This window comes from Pongo abelii, chromosome 4 (genome assembly GCF_028885655.2).
Source record: "Pongo abelii isolate AG06213 chromosome 4, NHGRI_mPonAbe1-v2.0_pri, whole genome shotgun sequence".
Classification (NCBI taxonomy): Eukaryota; Metazoa; Chordata; class Mammalia; order Primates; family Hominidae; genus Pongo; species Pongo abelii.
The window spans coordinates 89,297,672-89,320,515 of record NC_071989.2 but is presented as its reverse complement, the minus strand read 5'-3'; the positions used below and the strand labels follow the sequence as shown (position 1 = coordinate 89,320,515).

At 36.2% G+C, this 22,844-nt stretch overlaps 1 protein-coding gene across 15 annotated transcripts in view; it reads left to right on the top strand.

The window, feature by feature from the left end:
• Window positions 1-22,844, top strand: part of SSBP2 (single stranded DNA binding protein 2) — a 334,708-nt gene that overhangs the window by 31,527 nt on the left and 280,337 nt on the right. The window contains exon 1 of one of the 15 annotated variants that reach the window (XM_063724165.1): window positions 6,642-9,539. The exons of 13 other annotated variants lie outside the window; for them this stretch is intronic. In XM_063724165.1, coding sequence (XP_063580235.1) covers window positions 9,490-9,539 — 50 coding nt within the window. In that variant the 5' untranslated portion in view covers window positions 6,642-9,489. Of the gene's footprint in view, window positions 1-6,641; window positions 9,540-22,844 lie in introns of those variants that run through there. One more of the 15 variants, XM_063724166.1, reaches the window with a different exon arrangement.

The following is a 22,844-nucleotide window of genomic DNA, read 5'->3' as shown; positions in this document are numbered from 1 at the left end:
AAAGATTCTGACAGCAGTAGTATGACTTTCTCAGAAGTTGTAGCAAAGGCCATATCATTATTTTGGTAGGCTGTGATACAGATTTTAAATTATGATACAGACAGTCAGTATTAAACCAAGGGAAGACCATTTGGAATGAATACTCTGTTACATTTATCTCCAGTGCATGGTAGTGGTGACACAGTGTGGAGGTAGGATTGGTAGTGCTTCTAGGGCCAAAGGCGGCTTTTAATTTAGGGTAATTCTGGAGCTGAGAATGGTTGATGTTACCAGAGTTTATAAAAGAAGTAAAAATCTGGATGGGCTCTGAGCCCAGAAGTACAATCTGAGCTGTATTATTCAGGTTTTTTTATTTTCTGTATTTTATGATGCTTTGACATCTTGGGGCCTTGCTGGCTTGCGGGCAGACTACTCCTCCAGGGCTGGATAATTCCCAGAGATAGCAAATGACTCTCCTGTGAGCATTTTCATATGTAAAACAGCCAATCTAGAGCCCATACTGCCAACTACCTCCTTTATTGAGCTTTCACAGATTGAGCCACTATCCACCTACCCTAACTTACACCCCAGGGCCAGGTAACAGGCAACTAGGGACTGTTCTTACACCCTGGAACCCACTGAAATTACTCAAACCAGCCAGTCCTAAACTGTTTACCCTGCCCTACACTGGCCTTTTCTGCTGAAAACCATAATAATGGCTTGTGCCATGCTTTCCCCTGTCTCCTTCTGCCTCCTGACTGACCCTGGTGCCTTCCCATATGGACCTGTGCTTCATGGCATGCCTCCTCCTCCTAGAACTGTGAGTAATAAACTCTTCTTCCCAAGGCACTTGTCTCTGTGCCTGTCATTTTATCACATTCAAAGAAAACAAAACCTGGGTACATTTTAAGACGTGAGCCAGCCTTCTTCTGGAGTACCCTTTGCTGTCTCTGGCTAAGCCTCAATTCAAGCTCATAATCAAGATGAATAGAAACCTTGGGCACCCACAGGGATTCCACTGTCACAGTAATTTCTCAGTGTCCACACCATGTTATGGATATTAAGAAGCCCATACAGGACATCTCTTTTGAGAAGTAACAGGTTTGGCTGGATGAAGTTAATCATCAGCCCTCTCCTTTTTCAGGATTGGCTTTAGCTCTTGGAGGAAGCAGGGATGGGCATGGGGAAAGGTCAAACAGTGGTGGCTATAAGTCCTGGAGCAGCTGCTCATGGCTGCAGAAGGCGTGGAGCCTTCTGCTCCTTACGATTTGAAAACATCCCATGAATTTCTGTAGCAGGAGTTTATTGTCATACTTTGTGTTGAAACCTGTGGCAACCTCATCTGGATCCTAATGCATAAACAAGGATGTTTCACTAGAAACATTGTAGGAATAAACAAAATAAATGTTTACTGAAGAGTGATACTGTATAATTCTACCAAAAATGTACTTGTTATTATAAAAAATGTAAATGGGGGGAAAATGGACAAACCCCCACAAATTTAGTGTTCATTAAATAATAGTTATATTTTAAGTGAGATATTTATGTAAGAGGTTCATAGCAATATCTGGTTTAGAAATGTCCTTAGAAATTTACATTACAATTTCCGTGGTCCAAACTACTTTTCATGGTTAAGGAAGTTACAGACTTACTTGCAGTGGCATTACTTGTAACTAAATACCATGGAAGACCCTAATCAGTGCATTTCTTACTTAGATTTCCCCAGGAATATAGTCTCATTGAATATTGATAAATTGACACCCTCTTTTCAGATGTGGCACTCCTGGGAATAACTGAAATGTGAAACTTACAGTCTTATCTTACTTGTGTTAATAAATTTAACTAACGTAGAACAGTATCAGTTCAGAGCTTTCCCAGTGAAGCTGGTGAAGCCCTCAGCCCCCACCAACTTCCTAATCTCTTAAGTCTCAGTCACGTTCCTTTGAATGTAGGGATGTTTTTTTCATTAGGTTTCCCACCTCAGCAGCTTGACCTCTGCTTCCGGTAGGAGGTTGATTGGTAACTGCTGGATAACCTCTGACATGAGCCAGCTTACTTTGCCTGCTTTCAAAACTGCTAGATCTTTCTCTGTTTTCTTTCTCTTATCACTGTTATCTGCTATTTTTTCTCAGCATTCGAATGGGTTTTTCTTTGCTAGCAGTCAGTTTGGGTCTACTCATTCCTCTTAGCCCTCTGAATCCTATCTCTGTGGTACATTGTTTACATTATAGCTACAATGAAAAACCCAGATAGTTTCCTCCTCCATCCTCCTTCTTATGTCAATTCCTAAAATATATTTCCCTGCGCATAATGTGTTGTTATGAGCTTCTTCCCCTACTTTTTAAAGAAATATTATTTCTTGTTATTTGCTTAAAAGTCTAGGTGGATATTAAGGTCTATGATTCAGAAGAAAAAATCTTATAAATAAATGATGAAAAACCACACCTAGCATCCTAAGGGCGGTACAAGAGAGTTCCTAGGGGCTTACAAGGTTAGAAGTGAAGTCTGAAGAGGCACCAGCATGCGTCAGCTGTATATTGACAAAACTTGTTTTACGTGGCAAGACCACAACCATGTATCCTCCATTGATTGGTTCTGGTACCTTTTAGGTAGGCTTTGTGAATTGTTTAGGTGCAGATTTTATGTCTTATGGCTGGAGAGATAAAATGCCAGAAAACTCTTCTTAGGAAATATGTAGAATGAAAAAGAGCATTGAAAATGTAAGTAGAATCATGGATCTTATTTGGCTGGGGACAGATGGATTGAAGCAGCAAAAAAGGTTAATATAAGCTGGTAGAAAGTCTTGAACAAATGTACAGTAAGTTAAATTTTGTGGGGAACTTGGATTTTCATATATTATGCTTGTTTAAAATGGGTGGGAAGGAAGAAATGACAGTATTATTTAATTATTTAAATGTCATATATTTGATCCCTGGGGTCTGAATTGCCAAGAGGTAAGTTAATGGATCTGGAATTTGATTTCACGCTATGAGTAAACTTTTACTATTTCTTGGATGCTTCTACATGTCATGTAGAAGGCATGAGACTCCTAAGTCAGAGGCAAAGGACCTTATTACTCATGGCATAGAAACAGCATGAGCATTAGCATATTTTCTTCAGTTCTCCTTGCCTCCAAGTTTTATGGGGGTGATAGAATATGTTATGGATAGATGCTGTACATATAGTGGGTTGGAGCTGAGGAGCTCTGGACGTGGAGGATCCATTGCTTTTATAGTAAGAAAGGCTGCTCTTTGTCCTGGAGGGTGGCTACCTCATTTTTCAAGGTTGTTCACAGCAGACACAACCCTGACAAATGGCGCTGGTAACAGGTGGTCAGGATCTTGCATTCTGGCCATACCCAGCAATATGTACAGGATTGGGAGAAGACCCATCAATGAATGTCTTCCAGCAGGTTATATTAGTATTAAGAATCAATAAATATTCTTCTATTTTCTTATGATTTAAAATGATGAATATTGTATTTAAAAAACAATTAACTGAAGGAAATTTTAAAATGAAAAATTCTTCTGGTGAGGTTCAAGCCATGTATTTCCTTAATTGTATAAAAATTACAAGACATCAGCCTCACCTGTCTTTTCAGAGCAATACACACATACTTGATGCTTCCCTTTCTTAAAAATGATCTGAAGTTTAAATGTGTTCATGTCACTTTTAAGTTTAGTTTATACTAAACTTCATAATAGCTGTGTACTTACAATAAGGCATTATGTTAGGTAGTCATGATGGAAGTAGTTTTGGGATGCTTAGTATTTCATAGACCCCGAGGTTGAAGAAGTGATGCTGGAGGATAAAATGGAGTATTAAGGAGTTTTAAAAGAATACTTAAGGACATCAGAAAAGGTTAATGATAGAATGTTAATTGAAAAAAAGTTTATGTAATTTGCATATTCAGCATGAACCCTGAGTTAAAAAAAATTATATACACAAGTATGTGTGTATGGCAAAAATTCAAAGGCAGTGCTGCAATATATTAATAATTTACCTGGATGGCAAAATTTCTTAATTCTTAGTTTCTTTGAGCAGTTTGCAAATTATGTAAGCATGCATTAATGTTATAATTAGGAAATTTTTTAAATTTTGAATTCACTTTATCAGTGTTTTGTACACATTTTATCAGTGTTTTACAAGCACATTGTTTAAAGAGTACCAGTCAGATAGTTCTATGAGGCTTGTAATGGAGGACAACAGTGGCTACTATTACCCTTATCTCATTTCCTGCTTCTTGTAGACAAACAACTTCAACTATTTTAGCTGATTTTTTTTTGGTGTTTATTGTCATAAATCCAAATAAGTTTATATTGCTGCTACTTGATTTTTTTTTGACACTATCTATTGACTTCCCACAGTGGAAGATAAGAACTATGTCCTCTTACCTGTCCTGTTTTTTTTGTTGTTGTTGTTGTTTTGTTTTTGAGACAGGGTCTCACTCTGTCACCCAGGCTGAAGTGCAGTGGTGCGATCATAGCTCACTACAACCTCCACCTCCTGGGCACAGTGATCTTCTCGCCTCAGCCTCCCAAGTAGCTGGGACTACAGGCTCACACTACCATGCGCAGCTGATTTTTAAATTTTTTTAAATTTTAAAAATTTAAATTAGAGACAAGATCTCAGTATACTGCTCAGGCTGGTCTCGAACTCCTGGGCTCAAGCGATCCTCTTGCCTCGGCCTTCCTAAGAGTTGGGATTGCAGGTGTGAGCCACACTGCACCTGGCCATCTATGTTGTTAATGTAGTCACATACACATTTCTTGTCTTCCCATCCTCCCAGTACAGTTATTCTAATTTTGATTACATCAGTATTTAATGTTTACATGATTATGACTAAATGCTATTTATAGTTTTGCCATGTAGTAGTATTCTGTGGTTACTTTTTCTTCCTTGTACACAGTTTTATTTTCAATGGAATACTTATACTTGTTAAAAGGCAGGTTTGTTTTCTATGAACATATCATTGGTTTATCCCCAAACTCTATTCTGTTTGTAAATACCTTCTTAACTATTCTATTAATTTCATGTTCTTAATGATGTAGCTCTCAGATTCTTCTAACTTGTTCTAATCTATGCTGGTTGTTTACCTGGTTTTGGCATAGTTGTTATCTTGGACTCTTTTTTTTTCCTTAGCATCCTCATCATCTTAAGAATTTCTTTTGTGCTGGATTCCCTGTTGCTTGATTTCCTTTTTGTTAGGTCATTATTTTGGTGGAACACATTCTCAAGTAGCAACCTGAGTACTTGGTGGCTTCTTTTGACCTAGAAAATCCTACTCCGTTCTGGCAATTTTATTGAGTTAGTTCTTTTGATTTTGTCTCTCCCCCTGTCTCCCCAGCCCCTCCTCTCTGTTTCTGTGGGTGTGTGGGTGTGTTTTAGAATCCCCATTTTCTTTGATGTAGTAGGAATATGGATTGGCCCTCTAATTATTATCTTTTCTCTTAAATATTTTCCACATCTTTCTTTTTTGGCTTTCCTTTATTGGGAGATTTCCTCAGTTTTATCTTCCAACCCTCCACAGATTAAAACAATTCTCTTGTTACTGGACCCCCTACTTAAAAAAAAAATCCAGTTCTTTCACTGTGCAGAAGCTCTTTAGTTTGATTAGATCCCATTTGTCAATTTTGGCTTTTGTTGCCATTGCTTTACAGGCAACCTACAGAATGGGAGAAAATTTTTGCAATCTATCCATCTGACAGAGCGCTAATATCCAGAATCTACAAAGAACTTAAATTTACAAGAAAAAACAAGCCCATCAAAAAGTGGTTGAAGGATATGAACAGACACTTCTCAAAAGAAGACATTTATACAGCCAACAAACATGAAAAAAAGCTCATCATCACTGGTCATTAGAGAAATGCAAATCAAAACCACAATGAGATACCATCTCACGCCGGTTAGAATGGCAATCATTAAAAAGTCAGGAAACAACATGCTGGAGAGGATGTGGAGAAATAGGAACGCTTTTACACTGTTGGGAGTGTAAATTAGTTCAATCATTGTGGAAGACAGTGTGGCAATTCCTCAAGGATCTAGAACCAGAAATACCATTTGACCCAGCAATCCCATTACTGGATATTTACCCAAAGGATTATAAATCATTCTGCTATAAAGACACATGCACATGTATGTTTATTGCAGCACACTATTCACAATAGCAAAGACTTGAATCATCTCAAATGCCCATCAATGATAGACTGGATAAAGAAAATGTGGCACATGTACACCATGGAATACTATGCAGCCATAAAAAAGGATGAGTTCATGTCCTTTGCAGGGGCATGGATGAAGCTGGAAACCATCATTCTCAGCAAACTAACACAGGAACAGAAAACCAAACACCACATGTTCTCACTTATAAGTGGAAGTTGAACAATGAGAACATATGGGCACAGGGAGGGAAACACCACACACCAGGGCCTGTTGGGGGATGGGGGCCTAGGGGAGGGATAGCATTAGGAGAAATACCTAATGTAGATGACGGGTTGATGGGTGCAGCAAAGCACCACGGCATGTGCATACCTATCTAACAAACCTGCACATTCTGGACATCTATCCCAGAACTTAAAGTACGTTAGTAATAAAATAAATCCAGTTTTTGTTTCATGGTTGCTTATATTCTTTTATCTCTTTGAAGGTTATTAAGAATAGTTTTCGGAAATTTTCTTCTCTTTACCTATTATTTGTTTCTTCCAAGTTACTCTTTTTTTGTTTGTTTGTTTGCTTGCTTTGGTCTCTGTCTTTCCTATTTCAGGCTCTCGTTAAATGTGTGGTAGTGGTTGTTCACTGACGCATTCTAAAAAAAGTTCTAAAGAGTGGAGTAGTAGTTCTGTGCCTCTGGATGAGGCTTGTAGACTTACAGGTTTTCGTTTAGGATAATCTGGTAGGCTGTTTTATTGGCGATGTACATCTTTTAAGTGTCTTATTTTAGGCTAGTCAGATTCCCTAGGGAAGACTCTTAGTGGCTGGAGGGTATAAGCCTGCAGTGCTTTGGAATCCAAATGGGCAGAAACACATAAACTTTTTCTTTATTCTTTTCTTTTTTAGTGTGATATGCCTGTTCTAAACTTGCCTTATGTTTTTTAGTAATAATAAGACCATTAAAAAAATCTCCACCAAGAGAATAAATCTCCAGTCTTTTGCTGGGGTTGGGGAGGGGTGTTCCCCTGTTTGGAGTGTAGAGGGGTGGAGCGGGGAGTTTGGAATCTTACAGACTTTTAAACAGATTTTTTTTTAATCCTCTTGTTTGTAAACCTTTTCTCTCACTTCCAGAGGTACCTGGTACTGCAAATTTAGCCATTTGGAGATTCTATTATGTAATACTAACCCTATTTTCTCTTTTGTCTGTTTAGTATTCAGATTCCTTAGGTTTGAAAAGTGGTTTACATAATTTTGTTACTGTTGTTTCATCTGGTGGACTCTTCATCCTTGCGAATTTAAGCCTTAAAAGAACATCCCTTTAGGCCAGGTGTGGTGGCTCACCCCTGTAATCTCAGTAATTTGGGAGGCTGAGGTGGGTGGATTGCTTGAGCCCAGAAGTTCAGGATCAGCCTGTGCAAGCTGGTGAAACTCCGTCCCTACAAAAAAATATGAAAAAAATTAGCTGGGCATGATGGCGCATACCTGTAGTCCCAGAGGCTGTGGTGGGAGGATCGCTTGAGCCCGGGAGGTCAAGGCTGCAGTGAGCCATGATTGCACCACTGCACTCCAGCCTGGGTTACAGAGTGAGACCCTGTCTCAAAAAAAAAAACAAAAAAAAAAAACAAAGAAACAAGCAAAAAATCCCTTTACTTTCATTTTGGAGGGACAGTGTGCCTGTAAATGTAAGTTCAACCTACCATCCTTAGCTAGAAATCTGTAATCTTTATTTTTTAAAGACATGATCCTTTCCCTTTTCTAACATATAATAGATGACAAAGGCATATTCTTAACTGTTATGTGGCTGGAGGGTATAAGCCAGCAGTGCTTTGGAATCCAAACAGGAGCAGAAACACATAAACTTTTCTTTATTTTTGCCCATTTATTAGAAGGTCTTATGAATATCCATCTGTCTATTCACAAGCTCTGTTTCAGGTTAGATCTCTTATGACTTACTTAGACCATAATTTTTGATATTTTAACTGAAGAGCTAGTGGTTAATAATAGCTACAATAGGTACAATAGGTACAATCCAAAGAAATGTCTGACGATTCAGTATGGTGTTTAAACTATAATACTAGCAACAGTGATAATAAAAATAGCTTAAATAGCTTATAGTTGTGCACTAAGTGCTAGGCCTGTATTAATTTTTAAAATTTCACACCAATTTTATGGAATAGGAACTCTTATTTCCCTCCCTTTACAAGTGAGGAAACCGAGGCACAGAAAGATTATGTAGTTTTCCATAGTCAACATGGCTAAACTAGGAAGTGGAGGAGTAAGAATATAAATCTCTGTAGTCTGGCTCCAGAACCCACAACTGTTAACCATTATGCTAATCTACCTCCGTATACTGTTGGGATTATTTTGGATGAGATAAAGGTTTTAATTTTTTTTATCATGTAGAATGATCAATTTTGTTTACTACAATTTATTATCTCTTTAGGCATTATTTATCATAAATAGTATGCAGACTTACTATTGGTGATATATCTGAAGATAAGTTGTTACCTTAGACTTTTCTGGCATGTCCTAAAAGGCTCAACTTCTTTCCCTCTTATACAATGGATATATTTCTGATAATTCTCTCCTATTGAACTGTCATTGATTCATACTTTTCAAAGATTGCCTCCTGCTTTTTTATGCTTTTATTTAAGCATATGGTAAATTTCTGGCAAAGCGATGAGCTGTAGGAAAATGTTTCTTTTTTAGATAAAATCAAATACTAATTATTTTGAAGGTGAATTGTTATATTTTGGTATATTTGGAATAGATATTTCATTGATAACTTATTGAGCAGAATCAACTAGCTGAGTTTAGTCTTTAAAAACATAAAAGCCTATTGTTTCTTTTGTTTTAGTTCTAAGAAAGATGCTCTTAAAGACAAGCACCTAATTATTTAATTCCCTTCCTGCATCAAGATATGAATAAACTACTAATATTATAGAATTAAACTTGCCCTACTTTAGGCTTTTATACCCTCTTAACTATTTAAGTTTATGCCTGAAAGGGAAGAATCAGATTTGTTATTTTTATTGTTATTAAATGAACTTTAAGAGCATTAGATACGGTAGTTATATTCCAATGTAGACACAAACATATAGTTCCTTGCCTGGTTCTTTAGGATTTATTTATGGTGATATGTTAAAGGTGCTAAAAATAATTATGTATTTATATTAACAAATCTTGGAAAAAGATTTACTTTTTAAACTTGATTTGCAGATTTCTTTTTATTCGTGCTCCCATGACTGTAATGTTCTTTCCTTCCTGCCAATTTTTGCCTGTTCCCTATATTAAAACATATTATCTCACTTCTTTTTAGAATTCATCTGTGCCTTATTCCAATTCACTCTTGTAAGGGTGATGCTTGTGATCCCCTCAGCCCTCATGTATTCATTCGTATTATATTGGAGGTAATGTTTTGTTTCTATGGAAATGTGCTTTTTAGTTTCCTATTTGTAGGTTTGTGCTTGTCAGTTAAGAATAAGTTGTTTTCAGTTGAAGTCCCCTCTAGTTATTTCTACCTATCAGCCCCTCATATTTTATACTTCGGCTTCTAAAAGACCAGTATATATTGGACACAGTAATTCCATATAAAAATGTGACTAAATGTTGTAACTATATAGGTCCTTATCATGACATTTAAAAATTCATCATCTGCCCATTTCTAACCACGAGGAACACTAGCAAAGCTACTCTTTATCACAAGATTCTTTCTTTGGGATTCATTTGGAAGGTAAAACTGATACAAGATACAAAAGCGTATTTATATTAGAATAGAACATCAGAAAACACTGCCTTTGTGAGGAAGCCACATTTTTCTTCCAAGGTATCTATTAGACAGTCCTCATTTATCTACTACCATTACTTAATTTACCCTTTACACCCATTATAATTGGACCATAGTTACCATTGTGTCTTATAAGCTTGCCAGTTCATGGCAGTGGGATCAAGTGAAGTTTTATCAACAGTTTGAGTTTTTAAAATAGAGTTCACTCTCTTGATTTTTTTTCTCTTCTAATTTAATAAGCAGTAAGTTTGCTGAATTTGAGGACACTGTGCAAGAGCCATCTGTAGTTGAATATTTTAGTTGTTAAGTATAAAAATTCAGATATTCAAAAGTATTGAAAAGAATTTGCTTATTTTTCTTCTCCTGATATACTTCTCATTTTTTAAATTTAAAATATTGAATTGAGGGAAGACTGCATCCCAGACAAACTGACTTCTAAATAGCATGCAAAGGAATAGTTCTCCAAGTGTTATACATCTGCTGTGATGGCTTTTATATATTTATTTTCACTGGACTTTTAAAATTTTTTTCTTTTCAAAATAAAGGTTTATAAAGAAACTAATACCAAAATTGATATATTTTTAAAATTCCCTTTTTAAATTAAAAGGGAAAACATCTCAAGTTCTTAGAGATCACTGTTTTTTCCTTTCTATATATATGATTCTTTAAATTCTTAGAGCTCAAATTAGACATGAGTATTTCAGGTGTCTAGGCTTTCTCTTTTTCCTTCTTGGTCACACTTTTATATGTTTGTGTCTTTTATGAGATGTGAGCTAGATTAAGATTTGTTGATATGCTATAAGTTGTGATTAAGATATTATTCAGGAATTATTAGGAACTGCATATAGGTAGAGAAGATGGAAAAAGCTATCTATTTGCTTAATGACAATATAGAAGAGAAAGTAGGAAAGGGGAAGGGGTAAAATATGGAAAAGAAAGGTGAAAGAGATCAGAAGAAAATGGAAAAATAATTATTTGCATAGCTATAGTGGGTTATATATTGGCTTCTGTTTCAATTTATTTATTTTTACTTGTTCTTTTCTCATTGAGTTTTTAAATTCTAGAAATGGAGGCCATTACATTTGCTGCCTTTAAAACTCCCAGACTTTAATACTGTCGACTCAATTATCCATTGAGAGATTATCTGCTTTGTGTTTTAGCCTTTGCAAATACAGCTTTCAAGCTCTTATTGGCATAAGTAAACAAAGGATGATAAAGACTTTTTGAGTCTTTTCACTATTTCATGCTTACTTTTATACTCCTGTGTAGCCTGGCTCTTCCATCAAACTACTTTCAGTGAACCTTTAGCCTATATTCAACATAGATCAGTTATCTCAGACATTTTTTCTTGTAAAAAAATGTAATCACAATAAGAGTTTTTCTAGTGGATTTAATATCTTTAAATTGACTTTTACTCCCACCTCTCCCTGTGTCCTCTACCTTGGGAGTAAAGATCAACACACTATACTGTTTCTTCTGTATTTAGGGTTATAGTACCTTACCTGGATCACTGATACTCAACTCACTCCTCAAGACTTGGAAAAGTCTTCAGCCGAAAAAGACAGCTTCAATTGGGATACATTGCCCATACATACAGACTAAAGAAGAAAGGGTACATTTTAGAAGGATTTTCAGGGAGAGTTGAAACATTAATTTTCTGGTTGTCTCTGATGAAAATAAAAATCCAGCTAGCTAGTTTTAACTGTACTTTCCTTCTCTTGCACAAGGGAATGGTAAAATACAAATGCAGTGAATTTAAGAAAACACAAACCAATTTTTGTTTAAGCCTGCTTTAAAAAAAATCTGAGAGATGAAGTTCTCTTTCTCTAACATGACGCATTGGTCAGCAAAGAGTTAATAAGGAAAATTGAACAACTTTTCAATTAACTCATTAAAGTGTTTCTATATTATATTGTTTAATGCTTTATCAATTATCAGTTCCAGAGAACTTAAACATTATTCAAATACATATCAGGATTTAATCTAAAGTCAACTCTACTCCAGTACAAAGATATGTATCTGCTTTATTGTACTATATGCATAACTCTTTCATAGCTTATGTGAATCTATTTAATCAATTCCTATTTCCTTTTCTGTAGAGAGAGCTCCTTGAAGGCAGAGACCCTGTCTTTGAGCTCTGTATCTTTTAAGATTTAGCCAGTTTCTGGAATATAAAGTATTGGCTGAATTCATTATTATGTGAGCTATCAGTAATAGCTGTTTTTTAGCAGGGGGTTATAGTTTTAAAAATTAACAGATAAGGAAATATTGACCATAAGGTGCTTTAACTTGTATGTGTATTTAATTTAGTGTTTAACATCTGGTCATTAGCTCTCATTTTTTAGGAAAAACTTGAGGATCACTTATATCTTTTCTGTATTTTATGCTCTTTTTCTTAAAGCAAAGTGTGTTAAGTAAATTGCAAATCTTTGGTGATAACATCTTCTATTTGCTTAATATTTTGTATTTTTCCAAGCACTTTCCCACACATTGTTAAGTTCTATCCTCACAACAACCTGAAAGAGGTATGGTTAAGGAAACTGAGGAAGAGATTTGTGCCAAAGATTATGAGTTTAAAGCCTAGAATCTAGGACTCTTGAATTTCTAGTTTGTTTCTATTTTGTGTTTCCCTTACAACCACATTTAAAGTCATTTCTTATTGCCTGTTGTATTAGTTTGCAAGGGCTGCTGTAACAAAATACTACCAAGTAGGTGGCTTAAACAACAGAAATTTATTGAGTCATGATTCTGGAGGCGAGAAGTCTGAAATCAAGGTGTTGGTGGGATTGGTTCCTCCTGAGGACTGTGAGGGAAGGATCTGTTCCAGGTCTCTCTCCTTGCCTTATAGATGAACTGACCAACTTCACCCTGGGTCTCTTCGTGTCACCTTCCCTCTATAAGTATCTCTGTGTCCAAATTTCTCCTTTTTATAAGGACATTAGTCATATTTGATTAGAGGTCAGCCCTACTCCTGTATGACCTCGTCTTAACTGATCATATCTTCGTGACCTTATTTCCACATTAGGTCACATTCTGAGGTATGAGGGGCTAGGAGTCTAACATATCTTTCTGGGGATGGGGGGCAGGAACACACAATTTTACCTATAACATTTACCTTTTAGTAAATGAAGCCTTACTGGAGATGTTGACTTTTCTTTCCAAGAACTTAATAGAAACTCCTCATTTGATCCTCACTGCTCTGTTACCTCTCAGAGGAAATTAATTTAATACCCATGAAAGGCATTTTTGGCAGAATCATTCCTGTTCTGGTCCGCAGGGCCATAGAGTTATCTAATGATTAGTTTGTGGAAAAACCCATATTTATAATTTTATTTCCCTGAAATTTTCTTAAATGAGAATACATAAGATTAACTGAGAACTAAGCTCTTCTCTTGGGGCTAATCTCTTGAAGTAAGTCTGTGTGTCACCTCGTGCTCCAGCTGTTTTTCTGTGCATCTAAATGGCCCACTTCCCTAGAGGACTTCAGCAGATGATAGAAGAGTCTCTGAAGGAAAGTTGAGATTAATCAGACTATCAAGTACCTAGCTCTGTTTTGTTTTGAGCATAGTCCATAAACAAACGGTAAGAAGATTTCCTGAACAGTAAGATTCAGAGGTAGACAAGGAACTCGTTACTGTTATTTAGATTAAGTTCTGTTGGGTAACTGGCCTGTTTAACTGGATTTTCCTTTTTGTATCATACTTTAAAAGGAAGAAATAACTTGTACAAAATAGACTTTTCTGGGTCAGTAGGCATTTAACCAGATCCCTTATATGTCATATGTATCACCAGGATAGGACAGTGATTAATATTGAAGAAAACAGTAATTTTTAAAAATAATTAAAACTTTTATTTTAGATTTGAGGGTACACGTACAGATTTGTTGCATGGATATATCATGTGATGCTGAGGTTTGGGCCATGACTGAACGTGTCACCCAGGAAGTGAGCTTAGCACCTAACAGTTTTTCATTCCTTTCCTCTATCCTTCCCTCTCCCCTCTAGAAGTCCCCAGTGCCTATTGTTGCTATCTTTATGACTGTGAGTACCCAGTGTTTAGCTCCCACTTCTAAATGAGAATATGCAGCATTTGGTTTTCTGTTCCTGTGTTAATTTGCTTAGGATAATGGCCTCCAGCTGCATCCATGTTGCTGCAAAGGACTTGATCTCATTCTTTTTTTTATGGCTGTGTAGTATTCCATGGTGTATATGTACCCCAGTCCACTGTTAATGGGCACCTAGATTGATTCCATGTCTTTGCTATTGTGAATATGCTGTGATCAGCATATGAGTGCAGGTGTATTTTTGGTAGAATGACTTATTGTCTTTTGGATATATATCCAGTAATAGGGTTGCTGGGTCGATTGGTGGTTGTGTTTTGAGTTATTTGAGAAATCTTCAAACTGCTTTCCACAGTGGCTGAGCTAATTTACATTCCCACCAACAGTGTATGTGTGTTCTCTTTCCTCCATAGTCTTGCCAGCATCTGTTGCTTTTTGACTTTTTAATATAACATACTCAGGGTGGGTATGTTTGGTTCCCAACCTGTCCAATTTAAAATGTTTTACCATTTTAAGTTTTACTTAATTCCAGTATTCATAGTCAAATAATTTTAGATTTTTCCTAGAGTTTGCAATTTAAAAAGTCAGGAATAAGATGAGGGAGCTAAAGGAAGGACTTGACTTCCAAAAATTCTGAAATACAAGAGAAAGGCTTAAAATAATTAGTTTTTTACAATTATTGATTAGTTGACATCTAATTGCGATGTATTTAATTGGCTTGATGTGTTTATGGCTCTTAATCCTAAAGTATATATTTAAGTACCTAAAAGGATCAGTTAATTATTTTTTATTTGAGTTGTTTCTGGAAAATTGTGTAGAATAAAAATAACTCAAAATATATGTGTCCTTTAATATTAAAGCACTTTTGTAAAGTATATAACATTTCCTTGGTTTGCTACTTATCACTTTTTAAGGGGGATCTGTTGCTTTCCATTACTAGATTTTTAAGAATTATACTCTATTAATTGGCTTTTTAAAAACGCTAACATTTTATTTGCAGATTAATAAGAGGAGTATAGAAAAATTTGTTAAACATAATTTCAGATTTTTTCCTCTCCCCTGTCACTATGCCCAAGAGTGTTCACATATATAGGCACTACATATACTATTTGTTGGATGGCTGATGGAATGGGTGGGTAAGTGGATGAGTAAATAATATATTCAGATTTGTTGTATATTATATACATGTAATATACATAAAAACAAATATGTATATATTTTGTGTGTTTTGAATACTTTGGTTAAGTGGCTTCCAAAGTATGTGCTATGAAAACCTTCTGCACAAAAAGGTCTCTATAGCCAAATAGATTTGGAAATGTGATATATTATTTTTATGTCAAGAAATTCTTAATATAGATTAACACGTTAAATATTCTGAGTGGTCTGGAAATAAATAAACTCGTTTAAACTTAGCCTAGTATTTCAATAACTAATGTGAATAGGGAATGCATTTTTTTTTTTTTTTTTTTTTTTTTTGAGATGGAGTCATGCCCCGTCGCCCAGGCTGGAGTGTAGTGGCGTGATCTTGGCTCACTGCAACCTCCGCCTCCTGGGTTCAAGTGGTTCTCCTGCCTCAGCCTTCCAAGCAGCTGGGACTAAAGGTGCGCGCCATTATGCCCAACTAATTTTTGTATTTTTAGGAGAGATGGGGTTTCACCATATTGGCCAGGCTGGTCTTGAGCTCCTGACCTGGTGATCCACCTGCCTTGGCCTCCCAAAGTGCTGGGATTACAGGCCGAGCCACCATGCCTGGCCAGGGAATGCTTTTTAAATCCCTAAGCAATTGTATAATATTGTGTATATGTGTGTGTGCGTGTGTATATGTGTGCGAGCATGTGTGCTTGTATGCATATGTACATTCAAAACTTGGGAACTAGTGGGTTTTTATGTAATGTAAGTGGTAGAACTGAACAGATGTTGGTAGTATGTCAGAGAAATGGGAGCCAGTGATAGTATTTCATAAGACTCATAGGTAACTTGGAAAGCATATGTGAGATTAGAGTTTTTATATTAGTTAGTGAAGCAGAGATAGTGAAAGCCTGCCATACTCCTCACCAATCGTAGTCATGCCATCATTAATTATATGCCTCAGTGAAAGGATTGAGAAAAAGAGAACAAAAGAGCATCAGATAACTAAGAAGAATCCCCAACCCTGTACCTCATTGGTTGGGTAACACAAATACCAGTGGAACTTGGACAGTAATGATCATGTGACTGTTCCACGTGGCTCAGGTTGGCCAATTTCCTCAGCTCCTGGTGTTCTGTGGTCATGTGCAAGGGACTAAAGCAGCAGTAAAGCTCCATAGTCAGATGTCTTTGACTTACCCGTTTTAGGTAGCAAGTATCTTCAGCTCTGCCTCATTCTATTTACTATAAAACAAAATACAGTAAGGAAGCAACCTAGAATTTGTTAGTGGGTACAATGAAAAAGTATTAACCATATTTTGGATCTGCAAATTTAAAAAAAAGAAAAACATTAGTTTAAAATAAACTGAAAGATAATCTAAAATAAATTGACTTTATTAGGCTTCTTTTTGGCATTTCTCTTTTAAGGGAAATCATTAGTGAACATTAATAAATCCAGTGTTATGTATTAGGAAAATAAACACAAAGATTTAAACTCAGTAGAGGAATTGAATTTAAACAATTAAATTTAAAAAATAATTGTTTCGACTTTTTTTTCTTAAAAACATATATTGTATTTCCCTCTGGACCTCCTTGGATAACCTGATGTGCTTTTCCTGTCTCAGGGAATCACTATTCCAATGCCCAATTTAGAGTGTCCATCTAACAAGCACTGCGGACTATAGCTAAGGCTGCCTGAGCTCTGGAGATCTTCCTGGGTTGCTGGCACTATCTGTGTGTCCTGTAATACCATGACTGACATATGTTGTATTCATGGCTGAATATCTTCAAAATAACTTGTGTATTCTCAAAGCTCACTTTAAAATCTAATTTTTAAATTTCAATTAAGTTATTTAATTAATTAGAAAAGGCTATGTAAACACTAAAGGTTTTTATAATTTAATAGGCAAACTGCTTTACCATTTAATCCTTAATTAAATATTGAACCACTTTAACAAAGTAGCCACCACACAAAGAATACTGAATAAGATATGGGCAAAAAGGAATAAAAAGAATAAAACAGACAAAAATCCCTCATTAAAATGACCAACTTGTCTGTTGTAGATAGTGGGGAGTGTGTGTAGTATCTGCTCTCATTTCCAGTTGTTGGAGCTTGAGTACATTAAGATTGAGCCACAGCGTGAGAAATCAGAGTTCTTTTACTGTGCTGTAGTTCAATATAAGGCTCGATTGGCAACTTAGTGTAGGTCACAGATCTCTTAGCTGGCTAAAGGCAATGAAGATACTATGTAGCTCTTCAGGGAGACATAGTGGAAAGTGGCAAAAATAAATCTTAATTTTATCCCCCTAAAATAAAATGACAGAAAAATGTAGGGACCCAGTTTAAACTGGCATTTGGATTCTCTGACATAGGGATTCTTAGTATTGGGATTGAGCACTAGCAGAGAGCTCACACTCAAATGTCTGGATGAAAGTGTAAAATTGAGAAGTTCAGTTTAAAAAAAAAATAGCATTCCTGCATTTTTTCAGAACTTATGGCATTGTGTTTCATATACTTTGTATTTTCCGATGCCTATTTTGGAGCTTCCGTTATTTTGTTTCTATTGCTTTGCATGAGAGCCCTTATATAAGTGAGATTGAGTAGTAGGCAGATTCTATCTATAGCTTTTGTCCTCTTCTAAATATTACAGAATCTTGTTTGTTTGTTTGTTTGTTTGAGATGGGAGTCTCGCTCTGTTGCCAGACTGGAGTGCAGTGGCACCATCTCGGCTCACTGTAACCTCTGACTCCTGGGTTCAAGCGATTCCCCTGCCTCAGCCTCCTGAGTAGCTGGGACTACAGGTGTGCGCCACCACGCCCAGCTAATTTTTTGTATTTTAGTAGAGACATGGTTTCACTATGTTGGCCAGGCTGGTCTTGATCTCCTGACCTCGTGATCCACCCTCCTCGGCCTCCCAAAGTGCTGGGATTACAGGCGTGAGCTACCGTGCCTGGCTGAATCTTTTTTTTAATTAAAAAAATTACAATAGTGATTTCTTTCAATGTATACCTTATTAGTCCCATGTAACTTTGTTTCAGATAATCCCTATTAATGATACAGTTAAACATACATTTTAATAATCTGTGAAAACATTAATGCGATATTTTCTAAACTTTTCATTAACTACTATGTATTAATAAATTGGCATCGTTGGTTAACAGGGTTCTGAGGTCAGATAGGTTTATGGTATGGTGCATACTTACATCTCTTCTTAGAGATTTATAATGTGCATTATAATGTAAAAGACTCAGAGTTGCTGAAGTAAATAGTTATGTTCAGTCCAGGAGTTTCTTTCGGTGCCAAGGATGGAACAAAGTGACAAAGATGTCTATTCCTTTAGTGCTTTTGTATTTTGGAGGGCTTGTTTTGGTACAACTAAAATAAAAGGCCTTATAAAATTAGCCTACTCAAAATGTTCTCATTTTATTTGAGACATCTTTAGTGGGATAATTTAGCATGGTGCTTGGCATATAGTACAGGTGCACCTTGTTTTATTGTGCTCCACTTTATTATACTCAGTAGACAATGTATTTTTTACAAATTAAAGGTTTGTGGCCACCCTGCATAGAGCAAGTCTGTTGGTATTATTTTACCAAGGGCATGGGCTCACTTTGTGTCTCCACATCACATTTTGGTAATTCTTCTTCTATTTCAAACTTTTTATTATTGTTATATCTATTACGAGGTTCTGTGATCAGTGATATTTGATGCTACTGTTGAAATTGTTTTGGGATGCCACGAACCTCACCCACAGGAGATGGAGAATATAATTGATAAATGTTGTGTGTGTTCTCACTGCTCCACTGAACAGCTGTTTCCCATCTCTCTTCCTGTCTCTGAGACATGAAAGTATTACAATTAGGCCAATTAATAACCTACAATGGCCTCTAAGTGTTCAAGTGAAAGGAAGAATCATATGTCTTTTGCTTTAAATCAAAAGCTAGAAATGATTAAGCCTAATGAAGAAGGCATGTCAAAAGCCAAGATAGACTGAAAGCCAGGCGCCTTGTGCCAAACAGCCAAGTTGAATGCAAAGAAAAGCTTCCTAAAGGAAATTAAAAGGGCTACTCCAGTGAACACACAAATGACAAGAAAGTAGAATAGCTTTATGGTCAATATGGAGAAAGTTTGAGTGGTTTGGTTAGAAGATATGGCCACAATATTCCCTTAAGCCAAAGCCGAATCTAGAGGGAGACCCTAACTCTTCAATTTGTGAAGACTAAGAGGCAAGGAAGTTGCAGAAGAAAATTTTGAAGCTAGCAGAGGTTGGTTCATGAGGTGTAAGGAAAGAACCCGTCTCCATAATATAAAAGTGCAAAGTGGAGAAGTAAGTGCTGATGATATATAAGCTGCAGCACATTATCCAGAAGATCTAAGATCATTGATGAGTGAGGCTACCCTAAACAAGAGATTTTCAGTGTAGTTGAAACAGCAGTCTATTAGAAGAATATGCCATGTAGGAGTTCACAGCTAGAGAAAGTAGCCAATGCCTGGCTTCAAAGGACAGGCTGACTTTCTTGTTAAGAGGTTAGTGCAGCTGGTGACTTTAAGCTGAAGCCAATGCTCATTCTGAAAATCCTAGGAACCTTAAGAATGATGCTAAATCTACTCTGCCTGTGCACTATAAATGGAACAACAAATCCTGGAAGACAGTACATCTATTTATAGCATGGTTTACTGGATATTTTAAGCCCACTGTTGAGACCTACTGCTCAGGAAAAACTATTCCTTTCTTTTTCGCTGCTCCTTGACAGTGCACCTGGTCATCTAAGAGTTCTGGAGATGTGCAAAGGGATTGATATTGTTTTCCTGCTTACTAACACAACATCCATTCTGTAACCTATGGATTAAGCAGTAATTTTGACTTTCAGGTCTTATTTAAGAAATACATTTCATGGCCAGGCACAGTGGCTCACACCTGTAATCCTAGCACTTTGGGAGCCAAGGTAGGAGGATTACTTGAGTCCAGGAGTTTGAAACTAGCTTAGGCAACATGGCGAAACCTCATCACTACAAAAAATATAAAAAAATTTAGCTAGGTGTGGTGGCAGGTGCCTGTAGCCACCTCAGGTGGAAAGATTACCTGAGCCTGGGAGGTTGATGCTGAAGCGCACCCTGATGGTGCCACCGTACTCCAGCCTGGGTGACAGAGCAGATCATGTCTCAAAAAAAAAAAAAAAAAAGAAATTTATTTTGTAAAGCTATCTGTCATAAATAGTGATTTCTCTGTTGAATTTGGGCAAAGTAAATTGAAAATTTTCTGGAAGGATTCACCATTCTAGTTGTCATTAGGAACATGTGCGACAAATGGGAGGAAGTAAAAATATGAACATGAACAGGAGTTTGGAAGAAGCTGATTCCAACCCTCGTGGATGACTTTGAGGGTTTCAAGACCGGAGTTGAGGAAGTCACTGCAGATGTGGTAGAAATAGCAAGAGAACCAGAATTAGAAGTGGAGCCTGAAGATGTGACTGAATTGCTGCAATCTCATGATACAACTTAAATGGATGAGGAGTTGTTTCTTACGGATGAGCAAAGAAAGTGGTTTCTTGAGACAGAATCTACTTCTGGTGAAGATGCTGTGAACATTGTTGAAATGACAACAAAGGATTTAGAACATTACATAAACTTAGTTGATAAAACAGTGGCAGGGTTTGAGAGCATTGACTCCAATTTTGAAAGAAGTTCTACTGTGGGTCAAACAGCATAGCATGCTACAGAGAAATCTTTCCTGCAAGAAAGAGTCAATCAATGCAGCAGACTTCATTGTCTTATTTGCCACAGCCACCACTGCCTTCAGCAACTGCCACCCTGATCAGCCCATAGCCATCAACATTGAGTCAATACCCTACACCAGCAAAGGATTACTACTTGCTGAATGCGCAGATGATCATTAGCATTTTTAGCAGTAAAATATTTTTAAATAAGGTGTGTACATTTTTTAGACATAATGCTATTGCACACAGAATACAGTATAGTGTAAACATAGCTTTTATATGCGTTGCAAAGCTAAAAAATTCATGTGACTCACTTTATTGTAGTATTCACTTTACTGCAGTGGTCTGGAACTGAACCCACAGTATATGTGAGGTATGCCTGCAGTTGCTTAATAAAGAAATCTTTCTTTAAATTTTGTTCAGATTGATCAAGAATGGGCAGTGAAGTACAAAGACTTTAGAATTAGATTTATTGGAACCTGGCAAATGCATGCAGTTTATTTTTTATTTTTTGAGATGGATTCCTGCTCTGTCCCCCAGGCTAGAGTACAGTGGTGTGATCTTGGCTCACTGGAACCTCTGCCTCCCAGATTTAAGCAATTCTCCTGCCTTAGCCTCCCGAGTAGCTGGGATTACAGGCATGCACCACCACAGTTAATTTTTGTATTTTTAGTAGAGACAGGGTTTTACCTTGTTGTCCAGGCTGGTCTCGAACTCCTGACCTCAACTAATCCGCCCACCACAGCATCCCAAAGTGCTAGGATTATAGGTGTGAGCCATTGCACGTGGCCTACATGCAGTTTAAAATCAATGCTGCTTCTCCACCCATCTCTTTGCCACCCCTTAACCTGTCTTTATTGCTGAAAATGAGTTATTTGTTAAAAATAGGATAACTTTTGGTGTTCATCCTCTTACCTTTTTGTTTTGTGCTATACTGTGCCATTTTTTGAAACTGGTATAAATTAAGAAATGTGAAATAGGTAGAACATTCAGATAAAAATGATTTATTAAATCCTTGTAGTACACATAGCATCACAGTCTACATTAGGTTGCCTATTTTATTGTTTACACATAATGTAGAAGAATTAAGCTTGATATGCCAAAAAATCTTAAAATTATTTTTTACTATAATCTGATTTTATGGTTGGTACGTTTTATATTACAAATCTTTTACTTTGTGTATTTTCTTTGTAGTTCATTTATATTCTATGTTAGTCGTAGTCTGATTATTTTAAATGTTCACATAAATTTCCCAGTATCATCTTTAACATTTTAGGAGATAGTGTTTTAAAAAAAGAAATTGAATATAAAATTAGTTGGGCTACAAAACACAGTGTAAAGAAGTTATTTTTCAAAAGAATATGTAGATGAGATTTTAGATTATTTTACCATAGAGGCAGATAATTATACTTATATTTTCATAATGTCAATATTTGTTCAGTTGATATGTTTCTTCTTTTGTGCATCATTTGGATATTTGAGTAGTTATTACTGGATTTAGGGGCTTAGTATTTACAACAATAAAATATTTACTTAGTGTTTTACCTTGCCTATTTGGAGAATATTATTCCTTTTTAAAGAGTTTTTTTGTGGTCTCCAGAAAATTAGAGAGCAGAGCTGAAAGCCCAGGCCCTGTTTTAGTTTGTTCTTCAAAATTTTGTCCTAAGTAGTTCTAGAAAAATAAGATTAAGAATATTTGGACTGGTAATCATAGCAGTTAACTATTATATTTGCCTTTTTATGCTTTACTTCTTGAAACAATGGTTTTATTTCTGTTGATGTTAATCTGTTTAAAATAGAACATTGGGTAAGGAATATTAATGAAACATTCCATATAAATAAATACTATATTATAAGTTCCAATACAAGCAATCATAGACTATTGCGATAAAAGCATACTTAAGAATATGTCTATTTAAGTGAATGAAATAAACCACCAGCTAAAAACAACCAATCTAGACAATTCAGTCTGAAAGCATTTCTACTACAGTGAGTCTTCCTTTCCGTGCTCCTCAGTTTTGTACA